This window comes from Rhineura floridana, chromosome 15 (assembly GCF_030035675.1).
Source record: "Rhineura floridana isolate rRhiFlo1 chromosome 15, rRhiFlo1.hap2, whole genome shotgun sequence".
In the NCBI taxonomy this organism is placed as follows: Eukaryota; Metazoa; Chordata; class Lepidosauria; order Squamata; family Rhineuridae; genus Rhineura; species Rhineura floridana.
Window position 1 is genome coordinate 11,647,260 of NC_084494.1, and position 15,185 is coordinate 11,662,444.

At 41.2% G+C, this 15,185-nt stretch overlaps 2 protein-coding genes across 4 annotated transcripts in view; both read right to left on the bottom strand.

The window, feature by feature from the left end:
* The window catches only part of TEKT2 (tektin 2), a 51,073-nt gene extending 44,703 nt beyond the window's left edge, over positions 1-6,370 (bottom strand). The window contains exon 1 of one of the 2 annotated variants that reach the window (XM_061596257.1): positions 6,295-6,370. The gene's annotated coding sequence lies outside the window, so the exon portion shown is untranslated. Of the gene's footprint in view, positions 1-3,246; positions 3,259-6,294 lie in introns of those variants that run through there. The other variant, XM_061596259.1, reaches the window with a different exon arrangement.
* Positions 841-15,185, bottom strand: part of AGO3 (argonaute RISC catalytic component 3) — an 80,195-nt gene continuing 65,850 nt past the window's right edge. Inside the window, exons 17-20 of one of the 2 annotated variants that reach the window (XR_009759102.1) lie at positions 9,329-9,430; positions 8,073-8,272; positions 6,295-6,474; positions 841-4,353 (exon numbers count right to left, since the gene is read on the bottom strand). Coding sequence is in view for 1 of the 2 variants with exons in the window: in XM_061596254.1 (XP_061452238.1) it covers positions 6,366-6,474; positions 8,073-8,272; positions 9,329-9,430 (411 nt within the window). In the remaining variant the exon portion in view is untranslated. Of the gene's footprint in view, positions 6,475-8,072; positions 8,273-9,328; positions 9,431-15,185 lie in introns of both variants that reach the window. The other variant, XM_061596254.1, reaches the window with a different exon arrangement.

Sequence of the window (15,185 nt, forward strand, 5' to 3'; positions counted from 1 at the left end):
GTTCTTTTGGTTTTAAGAATGGCAATTAAGAAGATCATGGATGTACAAGAAGGGACTTTATTTCTAGACATGCTTCAGAAAATAATGGATGGGATTAACTCAATAAAACAAGAACTGAGAAATAATAGACAAGCGTGGAGAACTGAATTTCATGAAATGAGACAGGAGCTGAAAGAAACTCAGGATTCTATGAGAAAGGAGAATAAAGATAGATCTGGAAAACAAAAAAAGGATGAAAGAGAAATTAAAGGCAAGGTTCAATCTATGGAGATTGGCTTAAATATGGACATGAAAAAAGATTTGGATTTCCTGGTTGTGACGGATCCTGGAGATAAATATTACAGTTTGGAATACAGCGCTGTCTCTGAAGGAATTGAAGAGATTGGAGATAAAGATATTATCGGTTCAAAAAAATTCCTGGACTGGAAGGATTTGATGGAACTTGAAATGGAGAAAGTTAATAGAATTAATCCCTGTTTTGTGTCAATGGAAAAACCTTCAAGAAATGTACTAGTGTATCATGTGGAAAAGAGGAGCAGAGATGCGGCTTTGAAACAATACTTCAGTGTTACGTTTGGATTTGATGGTAAGAAAATATCTGTGATGGAGGAAATTCCTATCAGACTTCTATTATATGACTATGACAGCAAGATTTTTGGGTGCGTAAAGATGGAAGATGGACCCAATATGGATAATGACAGAAGAGCGATTTGAAACTACTGGACTCAGTAGATTTGATGAGTTGGATTAATTGACATGTTTATTTAGAAAAAAAAATGATTGACATATATCTCAAGGATTGGAAACTTCTCTTTGACTTTTTGTGGAAGATTAAAATGATATGATGTTAATGAGATTTGAAACCAACTAAGATAACTGCTGGAGGAAGGTGATTTTATAATCTATTAAGAGATAGGTCTGTTATATATTATAGATTTATAGTTGAATTATAGTGTTTTGAAATTACTGGATTTAGTAGATTTGATGAGCTGGATTAATTGGCATGTTTATTTAGAAAAAAATTGATATATATCTCAAGGATTGGAAACTTCTCTTTGACTTTTTGTGGAAGATTAAAATGATATGTTAATGAGATTTGAAACCAACTAAGATAACTGCTGGAGGAAGGTGATTTTATAATCTATTAAGAGATAGGTTTGTTATATATTATAGATTTATAGCTGAACTATGGCAAATCGGAAGTCAATATTTTTATATATATGTATTTTTTTTGTATTGTATTAGTTATTGATTTGTGTTGTTTTCTTTTTGTATTATTTTGGTTTTGAAAATTAGAATAAAAATTAATTGAAAAAAAAACAGAAAGGAAAAAGGAAGGTACTTGGTGGATCTTGGATCAGGTTTCCATCAATTTGGAAATCGATTTCCTACCAGCTCATACCACATAAAATATTTCATTACGTGAAGCACCTTGTCTAACAAGTGGAAAAATCTGAGAGTCAGGGGGTGTTGCCATCATCAAAAAGAACTAGCAGAAAAGTACAGCAGGCAGGTTACAAAGGAGGTTATGAAGTCTACTCAGTGTCTTATTTCTAAACACAAGACTTTGCACAGAGATACACACAAGGTCAAAGGACAGCTCCAAGCAGATCAACTTTCAGCTTTTAGGAATACAGACTTGCAGAAATCCCCCAAAATGAGGCTTTGGGATACACTATTGCTGCTGTCTTTAACATTATTCACCTTGTGCTCCTGAGATTTTTTAAAAATACAACTACACACGTCTGAAAGATCCAACAGAATGAATCTTTAGGACTGATGTCTTTTAATCATGCACCTCTTAGCAGCTGTTGCTGAGATGAACAAGCTTGGCCAGTAGGACTCTCATTAGTTTTCCTTTCTGCTGCTGGCCTGCTATTCTTAAGGTTGTGGGAAGAATCACTCCTTGCACCTATCAAGCTGAAATTAATGAGGATTGGACCCAACACAGAGCAAGCCCAATGGCACAAAAGGAAAGCCACCGCCTACAGAGGAGCACAATTTGTTAGTTCAGGCTTACTCAACTTGGTGCTGATGAGAGATGTAGTCCAAACATTCTGGAGGGCACCAAGCTGGTGAAGGCTATGTGAGTTTATAAATGCACTGCCTCCATTTTGTGGTGGATATAACTCTAGGCTCCTCCAAGCACCTCTCAAGCATCTGGGGGGCAAGGAAAGAAGAGGGAGGACACCGACAGTGACACCTCCAAGTACAAGTGGGATCGAGGACAAGAGAAAACAATGTTAGTTAGAGCAACCATCCTAGGCAGGAATAGGCATACTAAGAACAAGGCCAAGCTGGGACGCAGGAGACAGACTGTCAAACCTACACTTCTGTACTTATATAGGCTTAACAGACAGCTGTCTCAGCTTTACAGGCAGAGATTTCCATGAAACCACATTAAAATTCAAGACATTTTTTTTTACAAAAAACCAAAGAGCATGTACAAAAATAAAAGTTCATATAATCCTGTGAAAAATATACTGGAAACTGCCATCACAGATGAGGTACCATTTATTTCCTCCCATTCCCACCTCCCCCCATCCACTGCAAACATCAAAATATATCTTAAGTCTTTTTAAAACAAAGGAAGAATTTCTGGCTATTTTAATCTTCGTTTAAGACAGCACCCTTTGTTATATTACACAGTTAAAACTGCTTTTGAAACAGTAACAAAAACCAGAGTACCACACAAGCTTGGATTCCTGCTCACCTGCCCTCATTCCCTAGTGCAGTAATTGTCCACTTCTATTTAAATAAATATAGCAGCTACAGTATGGTATTAAGTTTGGATCCCAATGCCAGTACATTGATACTGGCCTGGCTGGCTCACACATAGTATACTAAGCCGTGGTTTATTTAATCATCCAAGCCTTACCAGCAGCTTAACTATGGTTTGTTTAGTGCTAAACCACAACCTGAAGTCATGGTTCATTGTTGGCTTATGAACCTTGGCTTGTTTTTACTATGGCTTGTGGTTATGCCTAAACCCTTCCTTAACCATGGTTTGTTTGGCCACCTCAACCCACTGACACTAAGCTACAAAGGCACAAACCAAAAGCAACCCAACTTTGGAGAAACAAGTCATGGTTTGTTTGATCATCTGTGAGACAATCTCTGGTTCACTTGTGGTTTGTTAAACTGTGGCTTAGCATTAGGTGCAAAACTGGGCCATTATATTACAAATTTTGTCGGCACTTGACAAAGACAGCTTCAAAATCAAAATATATTCAGGTTTGTTTTTACCAGCCCCTCTCCACATGAAAACCAACTGCACTAGCACAGTATACACATTTTAAAGGTGCTTCTCCGATGGGATTTAAACCAGTTTCACTTTGTGAGGATGAGGGAGGTGACTGCAACATAAGAGAACACAAGGCATTAGGAGACATCGTTCTTGGGTGCAGGACAGGTCATGAAATAAATATTATAGTGCATCTTGGTATAAACAGCTAAAAGGTCAGTTTTGTTTTGTTTTAAAAAAGGGCAGAAGCCCCAACATTCCACAATTTACATTTAAAAACTCAAATTACAAAGCACTGAATAAGAATTCCTACTGGAGCTTTTTAAAGTGGAACTCCTTGGACGAGAAAGACCTTAATGTTAGCATTTGTGAAGACATGTTGTAATCATATTAGAACTGTAAAACTTGATCTAAAGCTCCAGCGAGGTTTAATAGGCTGCCTTGACAGCAAGTGGTGCATGTTCTCTTTAGGCAGGGTGATGGTGAAGTCTGACCCCATTGGCCACATCCTGGCCTAAGCAGGCTATTATCTGTACTGAACTCCCTGCAGTCATTTCATGCTAGGAAGTCAAAGATAAGTGCAGTGTGTGAAGTATCCCCAACTAGGACACTTCCTGAAACTAGAGCATAAAAACATCCACTTGTGACTCAATTCAACAAGAGCTCTTTTGGTTTCACCTTAGTGCGCACTCCTTTCCTATCCCCTGCAAAAGGCAAGCTGCTTCCCATCACAATTATTTCAAGTGCACTTTGATTCTTGCCCCTAACAGGTTAAATGTGCATTGTACCATTTTGCTGAAACTGGGCGTCAATATCACTAGATCACAAGTGCAGTAAAGTTTTGGGTCTCCAGATGTTGGATGACAACTCCCATTAACCCCAGCCAACTTAACCAATGGCTACGGTGATGGGAGTTGCAGTTCAACAACTTCTGGGGACCCAAGGTTGAAGAACAGTGCAGTAAAGCACTGTTGAGACACCATTAGCAGCAGCATATGCCTGCACAAGAAAGCATTCAAACCACAGTACTTAGCTTTTCTGGTGGGGTAGAGAGAGAAGAAATAGCAAAGGTTCAGGTCTATTGGAGCAAAAGGGCTCAGATTTTTCAGCTGAAAATACAGTAAATTGGCAAATATTGTGGGTCACTTTGAATACAGCACAAAGTAAGCAAGATACTTCAACCAATGAAATGGTTTTCATGTGGAGAAAGGTTTGCTTGTTTCAGTAGGGCTGGTTTACTAGCAATGCCCATATGAACCATCTGCAGTATATATCTATGCATATATACTATAAAATCAGTGCAAATAAAACAGTCAAAAATGCAGTTCATGTGTTTACAAAGTGCAAAACGCCCCTGAATCACTGCTACTGAGTTAAAACGCTCACCTTCAACATCTTGTAAAATACTTTGCTTCAGCTTTAAAGTGGAATGAAAAAAGAGGCCCATCCATCTGATTCACATTTCAGTGACGTCACTTAAAGTGTATTCCAGCCCTCTATAGCTTTATTCAAAAAATTAAATGAAGCACTCAGTTTCAAAAGGAAAGTCTACATAATCAAAAATTGTTTTTTTAAAAACCTTCATGCCTCTTTTAGACTTTTGCCCGATTTCATTCGGACAGAGCTAAATTCAGAGAATTTCTTCTGTGCTAGGAAAACCATGCCTCCCAACCCCAAAGTGCAGCACAGCAAAAATCCTGCATTACTAGACAGTATTAAAGCTTGCAGTCTGCTAGCAGCATGAAAGGGTTTGCCTTTTTGTATTAAAAAAGGGACTCCTCCCTGTTACAAGACTTTCCTTTCAAAATTAAGGCTAACTTTGTCCTTTTAAGTGCATGGACATGTCCATTCCCACACTAGTCATGGTGCAAAATGCTGTTGTTTGTGCACAGCAAAAATGGACAGATTGTTTTCCTTTGCAAAGGCTTATTGCACTAAAAGATAGCAAAATGTTGTCAGTTCTCTTAAACAAAATAGTTATGTTTCTAAACATTAAAACCAATGTTGCCAATACACGACTTAAATTAAAGCATTATTATTATTACGCTAATAAATATAAAAGAAAAGAGGAAGCTAAACCTCAAAGTACATGTGTGTATATATACACACACACACACACACACACATATATATATATATATATATATATATATATGCAATCACATTAAAGTGAGAGGCAGCAAGTCAACTTTTGAAAAGAGACCTCAACTCTTAGTGTCCGTACTTGAGCAGATTACAGGTGACCCTGTAAAACAGGGGAGGAGGAGAAGAAGTCCAGAAGGTACACACATGGCACACAAGATGGAAAATTAGCTGAAACTTCTGGACAAGAAGAAAGCAGCAGCTTCATTAATCTCATTAGGTTGTATCACTACTGCCAGCATAAAAGTACATTGTTAATTTAGTTATGGTACAGAAATCGACTTGAGCTGAGCAACTCCAAGCAATAAAGACAGACACAAAACACAGCAGTTGGCTAAACCCACATTGGGATTGGTGGATCTGCATGTGCACAATACCCACAGCCTTTCCCACAACATATTCTATGCTGGGGCTGCTCAGTCGTATACACACTTGATATGGTCACAGTCAAGTGCTGAGAGCCACTGAGGGAGGAGTCATATGCAACCCCCACAAGAGTACAAAGGGATAAATACATTTTTGCTCTTTCTCCCTACTTCAGTTCCCCACCCCAACAGCCACCTTGATTGCTCCTTTAAGTTTTAATACCATAATAATTGTTTCTTTTTTGCAGAAAGAGTTGTGCTGCTGAGCAACTTGAGGTAAAGGCATAAAAAAAGGGTTAGACTACAAGAAAAAACACACACAAAGGAAAAGACGATAATGACGGCAGCACTTCCCAATGGAGGCTGCTTCAAAAGCAGTTGGCTGGTTTCATATTGCATAATAAGTGCCGTGTTCTCGGTGAAGTAAACAATCTTCCTTGTGTCAAAACAAGGATAAGGCCCACAACCCCCCCCCAAAGGATCAGCTTCTGCAGTGGCAGAGGTATCCCCCTTCCCCATGAACTGACCCCTCTGGAAACATACACTGTATGTGGCTTAATTCTGCAGTTCTTCCTTTTGTCAAGAGGCTCCGTTCGCATCAATTTTTGTTATAGCTAAGCAAAGTACATGGTGCGTAAGGTGTCTTGGTGAATTTGTACAGCCTTCGCAAGGGCTTGGGGATCTCTCCCATTGCTCTGTCCTGAAACATGGCTTCCTTCAGCACTGCAATGGGGGGGAAAAAAGGAAAAGAATTAGCAAACAGGTTCAGGCCCAGGAAAGAACTGTCATACTCCCTTCTTGCGTTTTTAAGCAACTAAGCAATTCCTGCGTTGAGCAGCCACTAGTAGGTCCTTATGCTAATTCCTTGGCTTCTATACATCAGCCACCAAAAAGATCTTTAAAAACGTTTTGCTCTGTATTCTTTTCAGTTCTCAAAGACATGGAGTTACATTAACACAACTCAGAGATGACCTTTCAATCCTGGTGTGCAACAACAACTATCAGATCACTGGAACACAAATTTTAAACACGTCTATGGACATGTTCACACAGTCATCTAAAGTGGCTCTCTTGGCATGGTAGGAAAGTTTGAAGTGATTTCTCCTGCAACATATGCAAGATGGTGTGTGATGCAGTGGGCTTGCATAGACAATCTTCTATCTTCTTTTCCTAATGAACTGCCAAAAAGGAGAGGGTTCCACAAAACAACCAAGAAAAAGGGGAGAAGTCACTACCAGTATATGAATGAATGAGCAAAGATGACAAGAGGCAATGGAGCATGCAACTGTGATACAATCCAAACAAACAAATGGTCAAAATGACAGTGAAATACACTAAATGTAAATGTACTGCCTTCAAGTCGATTCCGACTTATGGTGACCCTACGAATAGGGTTTTCATGAGGCTGAGAGGCAGTGACTGGCCCAAGGTCACCCAGTGAGCTTCATGGCTATGTGGGAATTCGAATCCTGGTCTCCCAGGTCGTAGTCCAACACCTTAACCACTACACCACACTGGTTACACTACAGATACCAAAATACAGGACAAATCATAATAGACAGTAAAATACACTGCTTATACACTTAGAGGGCAATGGATCACAGAAATCAAGTTCACATACAACTACAACCCAAAAAAGACAGGAATTGTGGGGAGCATTCAGGGCTCCCCACCACACCTACAGAGGGACCCTTTATAAGCAAATGTATGAGCTGTATGTGAGAATTGCAGGAACTCTGGCATGCTGTGACTGAGCCATATTTCTAACAGTGCAAGACTAATAAAGGATGGACTGACAATTACAACAACTTCACCACCTTCCCAATGGAGTTCATTGCTTGCCTGCTGTCATTTGTGCAGAACTCTGTACACGTTTAATCACTGCTTTCTAGTTGGGGTGGGAAAGACAGGGTAACCCTGGTGACCTAAGGGGTCTGTTCTGCAAGTGGGCTCCATGAAGCATCCACGTTCGCCTACCTACCTCTCAAAATTAAATCAGGATTGCACAAAAAAGGGAAGTTAACGAACCCTTCTTATATGCTGACCCTCTGACTATACTCTGTAGTCTCATATGCAGCAGGTTGTGAAATGGTATGAGAGGACTGAGTTGAACAACCAGGAACCCTAGTGCACATGTCTTGGCTATGCAGTTCAAACATGTGAAATGTGAAAATGATGATGTTGACTTTTACTAAAAAAACCCAATTTAAAAGAAATTCTTGTAAGCAGATCAAACTTCTGGCTATTACATAGAAAAAATTCTGGCAACTAGCCCAGAGGTCAAAGCCCCTAGCCAAGCTGGTTGGCAAGACTACCCTTACCTGTCATGTTCTTTGTCTACAAGGTGATATCTTGCTCTGAATGCTACCAGGTGAGCATAATACGCTGGTGCTGGTATAGATACAGATCGTGTGCAGCGCACATAGGTGTGGCAGAGCTGGTACGTTAGAAGCTGAAGCTCATCTGCAGTAAAACAGTTATCATCCCACAGTACATGATAATGTGAGGGACGGCTGGTACCCTAAGGAGAAGGGAACATTGGTGCAAACATCTGATTAACTTTTTGCATCACATTTCTATACAATCCCAAAATAATAGCAATTGGGTTTTGTATGCCAAGGTTACTGATTGAGAGTTCCTGAAAGTACAGTTCTTGCTGATATGAGAAAGGGATTCCGTGCTGCTTTAGCCTCCACACCTGCATAGTCTTGGCCACTGCAGTACACCAAAACATCATCCACTACTACATCCTGCAGAATGCTGCCAAAGTCTATCATGTCACACATTTCTGATGAACCCTTCAAGTATAAAAATATAGGGCTGTACCCAATGTCTGCTGGCCACTAGTGCACGAATGAATTTTAATGTTGCATAGAGGAATCCAATGCAACAATTGTGCTAGCAGAAACTGGTTGCACAACAGAATGCACAATCTGCTGTGCAACAGTTAACAGCAACCTGCCTATGCATTCTTTTGCAAAATAATGTTCCACTGGTGCAAATTATTTCTCCAGTGGAACAAGCATACTGCAAAGTAACTTAGTGCTACATTGGATGCAGTCCATAAATCCCCTGAACAGAATTTCAGGCGTCCTTGGAATAACTAAACAACTTTACTTTGCAAGACCTGCTTCAGTTTAGAATTTGTGAAGCACAACATCACATATTTTCTGCAGCTTCAGAAAGGTAGATGGGTGAATGCAAAGCTGGAAGCACAAATGCTGAAGCTGCAGTGGAGCCGCTAGGGGACAATTCCTACTTTTCTGCCAACATGTGTTCTGCCTTCAAATGTGACAAAAGATTTAGGGTTCGAGCAAAAGTTTTGAGAATGCACTCCTGGGTAATAGGAAGTTTCTATTCCATGGCAAATATCTAATGAGTACACACTTGAGAAAACACCAGAGTTACAAAATCCAGAAACTGCTTTTAGTCAGCCTTTGCTGTTTTCAAAACTGGTTTAAAGCTAAACCACCCAGTAGATTCACTGGTGATGCTGTTCACATCTGCCTATCAATGGCACCAAACTCAGACTGACTTGCAAATACTTCACTCCGTAGCTTTGTGCTTTATTTCCTACCTGTATTCCTGCATGGCTACAGAGGTAAAAATCAAATTCATAAGGATGCGTAATGTCCGTATCTACAGTTGTTCCAGCTGGGATGTTCCCACTTCTTCCAACCTAGAGAGAGATGAATTTCCCCAGGGGAAAAAATAAAAATGTTTAGCATGCCTATTTTTACAACAAATGCACGATAAAGTATTGAAAAAGCTACTTTTATTTCTCCCACTTTGTGAATTATACAGCCAGGAGAGTGGCTGTATACTATAGTCAGCATGGATTTTTCGCATTCCGCAATGTTAAACTCTGTTTCCCATAAGCTCATTTCAAAACAAAACAATATAAAACTTATAGTCCTCAACTTAGAAACGCTTGCTTAACAATCCTCTAAATTTTCATGGTGTTACACAAAATACTTAGAGAGAATCAAGAGTTCAAAGTGCAAAATAGAGAGAAAGAAAACAGACCCCTTTTGGACTTTTGTCTGTCAGAGTTCTCATAATTTGTTGAAATTCATTAAAAATCAGCCATGTTCACAGAGTACCTGTAATCCCATTACTGACCTTGCCCCATACTCTGACCTTCATCTTCTGCAGTTTAAAAGTTTTAAAAAATGCCTAGCTGATTTTTAATTAATTTAAGAATTTTAGCAATGAATTCAATGATAAGGCCAGGCATGCTCAGTAAGAACCAACTGTCACTCACAGCTGCTGGGCTTGCCTAATCAGGGGGCCACACCCACACTAAACCTTTATTTCACTTTAGTCATGACATCCCCCAGAGAATCCTGGGAAGGGTAGTTTGTGAAGGGTGCTGAGAGGAGACTCTTATTCCCTGACAGAGCTCCAGTGGCCAGTGGTTTGTCAGACGCTCTGACTGAAGCTCTGTGAGGCGGACAGGGAATCTCCTAGCAACTCTCGGCACCCTTCACTAACTACACTTCACAGGATTATTTGGGAGAAACCATAACTGTCTAAAGTGAAATAAAGTTCTGGCGTGGATGTGGCCAGGGACAGCTTTGGTTTAAGTTTGGGTGGAAGGCTACATGTGCCTGCTGCAGAATAAAAAGGTGGGGGAAACACTGAAAAAGAATGATACCGTTCACGTTTTCTTTTTGGAAAGGAGCTTCCCCTCTGCCCAGTGCCAATACAATCTCCTCCCCTCCCCCTTCCTCCCCCCCTCCAATTCCTGCCCTCTTCCCCTCCCTACCCCTCCCTCAGGTCAGTTTCACCAATCCTAAGCATGATTGCACAGGAGTAAATCCCAATGAACTCAAAAAGCATGAACATGATCAAACCTGCCCTCCCCCCTCCCTCTTGCCCCTTCCCTTCACTACTCCCTCCCCCTCCCCCTCCAATCCCATCCTTCCCCCTCCCCCTCTGTCAGTTTTACCTATCCTAAGCATGATTGCACAGGAGTAAATCCCACTGAACTCAATAAGCATGTAAATGATCAAACCTGCTCTCCCCTCTTCCCCCCTCCTATCACCTACCTTTTGCCCCTTCCCCCCTCCTTCCCCCTCTCACCCTTCTTCCTTCCCTCTACTCTCCCCTTCCCCTCCCCCATGGTCAGTTTTACCTATCCTAAGAATGACTGCAGGGGAGTAAATCCTTCTGAACTCAATAAGCATGCAAATGATGAGACCTGCCTTTCCCCTCTCCTCTCCCTTTTCCCTTCCTCCTCTCTTCTTCCTCTCATCCCCTCTTCCTTCTTCCTCCTCCCCTGCCCACTCCAGGCTCCCTTCCCCATGGTCAGTTTCTCCCATCCTAAGCATGACTGCATGACAGTAAATCGCACTGAACTGATCCCATGCAAATGATCAATCCATTCTCAGCAAACTTGCACAGGATCCCATTTTTTACCTCCCAGATTAAAAAGCAGAGAAACTCACTAACAGGCAAAAAACCTTGCGGTTTAAGAACGTACCTATAGCCCACAGATATTTCTATCCAACTTTAAAAAGCAGGAAAATGGGCAGCTATAGTGAATGCAGCAGGGGAGCAGGAGACCTGACTTCCTCTCTGAAATATTGTACTGCCCTACAAATTTGTCAAAATGCAAACACAATTTGGGTTGGTCTTTCACAGTCCAATCCACTTCCTGTGTAGCTTGGAAGAATTTGGTAATGTGTCTCTGAGCATATGGTGAGTGGTGGCAACACCTGCAATCAGCCTAAAGAACAGAAACAGGATGTGCTGTGCTGATCTTGCTTTAGCAGGGAGGAGGCAACTATATTAAGACAGTTGATAGAGTTCAGATAGTCACTTTAAATATGTTTGATTTACTTTGCACTTTTAGTGAAGTTTCCTATAGTAAATCATTCTCTTTTGTTTCTGTTTCTGAGAATATGTGAAGTACAGCAACACTCTACAACACTAAAAAAAGCTCCAAAAACAATTGTGGAATAATGGCACTGACTGTTCTGCAGAATAGTTTCCAAGGGAGATGAGGAGTATCTCAGTTTACATAAGATAAAACAGTGGGAGGTGAAATGTATTCTAGCAAAAGTCTAGGTGGGCTCTATGTTTTTAATTGACCATGCCCACCTTTCCTTAAGTGGAGTAGTTTAAACATAGCAGGCTGAAAACATGCATCTTGGGCAGGCCAATTTCATTTTTTCTAACAGCTACAGTCATTGCTTAAGTAGCAACATATTCATTTCCTGTACCAGTGTATGAAATTTGAACCTCGTAACAAATTTATAAAAGTTGTGTTTCTCTATTGCTCTTGTTTAACTGTGAATACCAGATGGGTGGCTTTTTAATGTGTCAACGAAAATGATTTTTTAAAAATGTATATTCCCTATTGTATTTGCATTGCATTTGTTTTGTGATCATTATTTTTTTTTATGAAAACTTGTAAGAATAACCACTTTACAACTAGCAGGATGGCAAGAGAGGAAGGAGATACTTGCTGGTGTTTGGGGTTGGTGCCTCTCAACCCCCTGAGTGCAGGGTGAAGCACACAACAGTAGTACACGGACAGGCCTGATAACATTTGTTTCCACTGATATATTCCACAATACTGAGACACTCCAAACAGTATCTGCATTGTATTGTCATGTATTATTGCTGTTGTGCATTGTTACTGTGCTTACCTTGCATACATTTAACATCACAGAGTTGCCACAGTCTGTTACATTTCAGTTGGCTTCGCTGTTCACAATTCCTCCTGCCCGGAGTATACAAGCTTTCCTGAATCTGGCACTCTCCAGAGGTTTTGGATTACAACTCTTCTCACCTGCCAGCACAAGGGTTGTGGTCCAAAACATATGGAGGGTGCCAGGTTAAGGTTGTGGCTGGGTTGTGTTATACACACACAACACATTTGCACCAGTTGAGGATCACTTAATGCATTTGATGAAATGGGCTCTAAGAAAACATTGTGAACAGCATCATTCTTTTTCAGTGTTTCCCCCACCTTTTTATTCTGCACTGGAATTCAAGCTTATACCAAATCTTATTAAAAATCGGTAAGGACTGTCACTCAAATAAAAGAACTTAAGTCAATTTGTGTAAGTTTTTGTCAAATGATTAAATCTGCAAGTGTTTCTATGTGAGAAAAAAAATCAATAGTCTGAAGGAGGAGTATGTTCTGTTTTAGACATGTCGCAAAAAACCTCATCTTTGCAGAGGCATTTCCCTATTTTCCCCCTCTTCAACAACAGCACTTGCCACCTGCAATTTTCATAATATAGTTTAATATATATTTAATATATATATATATATATGTTTGCGATATATATGTATGTATATGATATGTGTGATATATATATGTGTATATAATATATACCCACATATATGAACTTCTGCTTTTGGTCAACTTAAAAGCTGCCCCCAGTCTAAGTGTACAATCCAAAGGTGGGAACCCTCCTCAGAACGGGAATTTGCATCAGAATCCCATGCTAAAATGAAGGAGGTTTTTTTCTTGTTTGAGTTGGGGATTCTGATGTAAATCCCTTCCCGAATCAGCATGTCAAAATGGAGAGGAAAAACCCTTCATTTTAGCAGCATCTTGCAAGGTGCTTTGAAGTCCTGACTTGGGAATGTCAAAGGTTCTTGCACCTGAAAACATGGTGACATCAGGTTATTTATATCTGGGTGGCTCCGCCCACCCTTCAAATTTGGCCTGCAGGGCTGATCCTAATAAGGATCTGGCCCTTGGAGCCCAAAAGGTTCCCCACCCATGGTCTAGTTTATCAAACAAATTAAACGCCTCAATACTGCAGCCCTATAATAGATATAAAGGTTCTGTGCCAGGTTAAGTAACAGGCTTACGGTGGAGTTCACAGCACTATTTTTTTCCTGGCAGACTCCCCCACATAGCCCACATTGGGGTTATCAGTCTCCTCTAACCCACCCAGGCAGGAAATCTCCCTTGTTAATTTGAATGCTCATCCTTCTATCCCTCTCAGCTTCTCCTCAGTTTCAATTTCCTGCCAACCCAGGCAGACGTCTTTACTTCTTCTCCGTCTTCTGTTTCTGGCTTGCTTTTGGGCTTCGTTGGTTTTTCCCCTCAGGCAGTTTCTCTGTTATCTTATTTACATGTCCTAATTTTTCCAGACCATTGCAAATTTCTCTGCTTTGCTTATGCACAGAGATATTTTCAGTACAAGGCCATGCCCTTTGGGCTTGCTTCAACACTGAGTTTTCACCAAGCATTGGTGACATAACTCAGGCAACAGAAAATGCACAAGACGACCTTTTGATCAGGTCCCCATCACTACTTCAGGCACAAAGCGATATTCAGCAAACGCTGCTCTGTCTGAGGAGTCACGGATTCCTCATCAATGCCAGTAAGAGCCATCTGGTTCACCTAGGAGCCTTGACAGACTCCTCCACAGGGATTATCACCCCTGCACCAGACAGAATAGCCAAGATCCAGGCCTCAGTCTGGTCTCTCACAGTACACAGATTCACAGACCTGATGAGCCTAGAACATCTGCTTGGCCTCCTGATAGCTTGTATGGACCTAATTCCGTGGACTGAAGTTCGTATCAGACAGCTACAGTGGCTCCTGCTTCCCCACTTGGATGCAATTGCAGCCAAAATGCATAAGTCGATCTCGCTTCCTGCAGCTCTCAGACAATCTCCCCAGTGGTCGTTGCCTCTCAGACACCTTCTGAAAGGAGTTCCACTCCTTTCCCCCCAGCAAATTCTGGTCACAACAGCTGACAGCCTTCACCAGCGGCATGCATCTCACAGCCCAGGGGACCCTGGGCACAGGGGAGAGAGGGCACAGCATAAATTGGTTGGAGCTCAGGGCAGTGGCCCTTGCCCTCAAACACTTCAGGCACATACTCCTTCACAAACACATATTCGTCTTAACCGACAGTATTTCAACCAAATGTCATTTGAACAAACAAGGAAGATCCAGACCTCATTCTTTCTAGCCAGCAGGGCAGCATAGAATTCGCAGGACACAATTTGGCCTCTCTGACAGCACATCACAGGTGAGGTGAATGTGACAACAGACGTCCTCAGCAGATATCAGATTCACCCAGGGGAATGGACTCTCAGCAACAGAGCATTGAAACTGTTTCTGGTCCATCTGGGGTATCCAGTCCTCAATTTCTTTGCATCTCATCTCAAGACCCCTTGCTTTTACTCAAAGTACCAAATTCCAGGAGCAGAAGCAACAGATGCACTCAATACTCTGGGGCCTCAGGGCCTCCTTTTTCTTTCCTCCAATTCCTGTCCTTGCGAAGGTACTTCAAGAGGTCAGGCTGGAACAGTCAGAGATCATTCTGGGCCCTCAATGGCCCAAGAGACCATGGTTTTCTGAAATCCTATATCTAGCATTATCTCCTCCACTACCACATCGCCTCTCCACAAATCTTTTCATGCAGCGTCCCAACAAACATCCAGAACCCTGA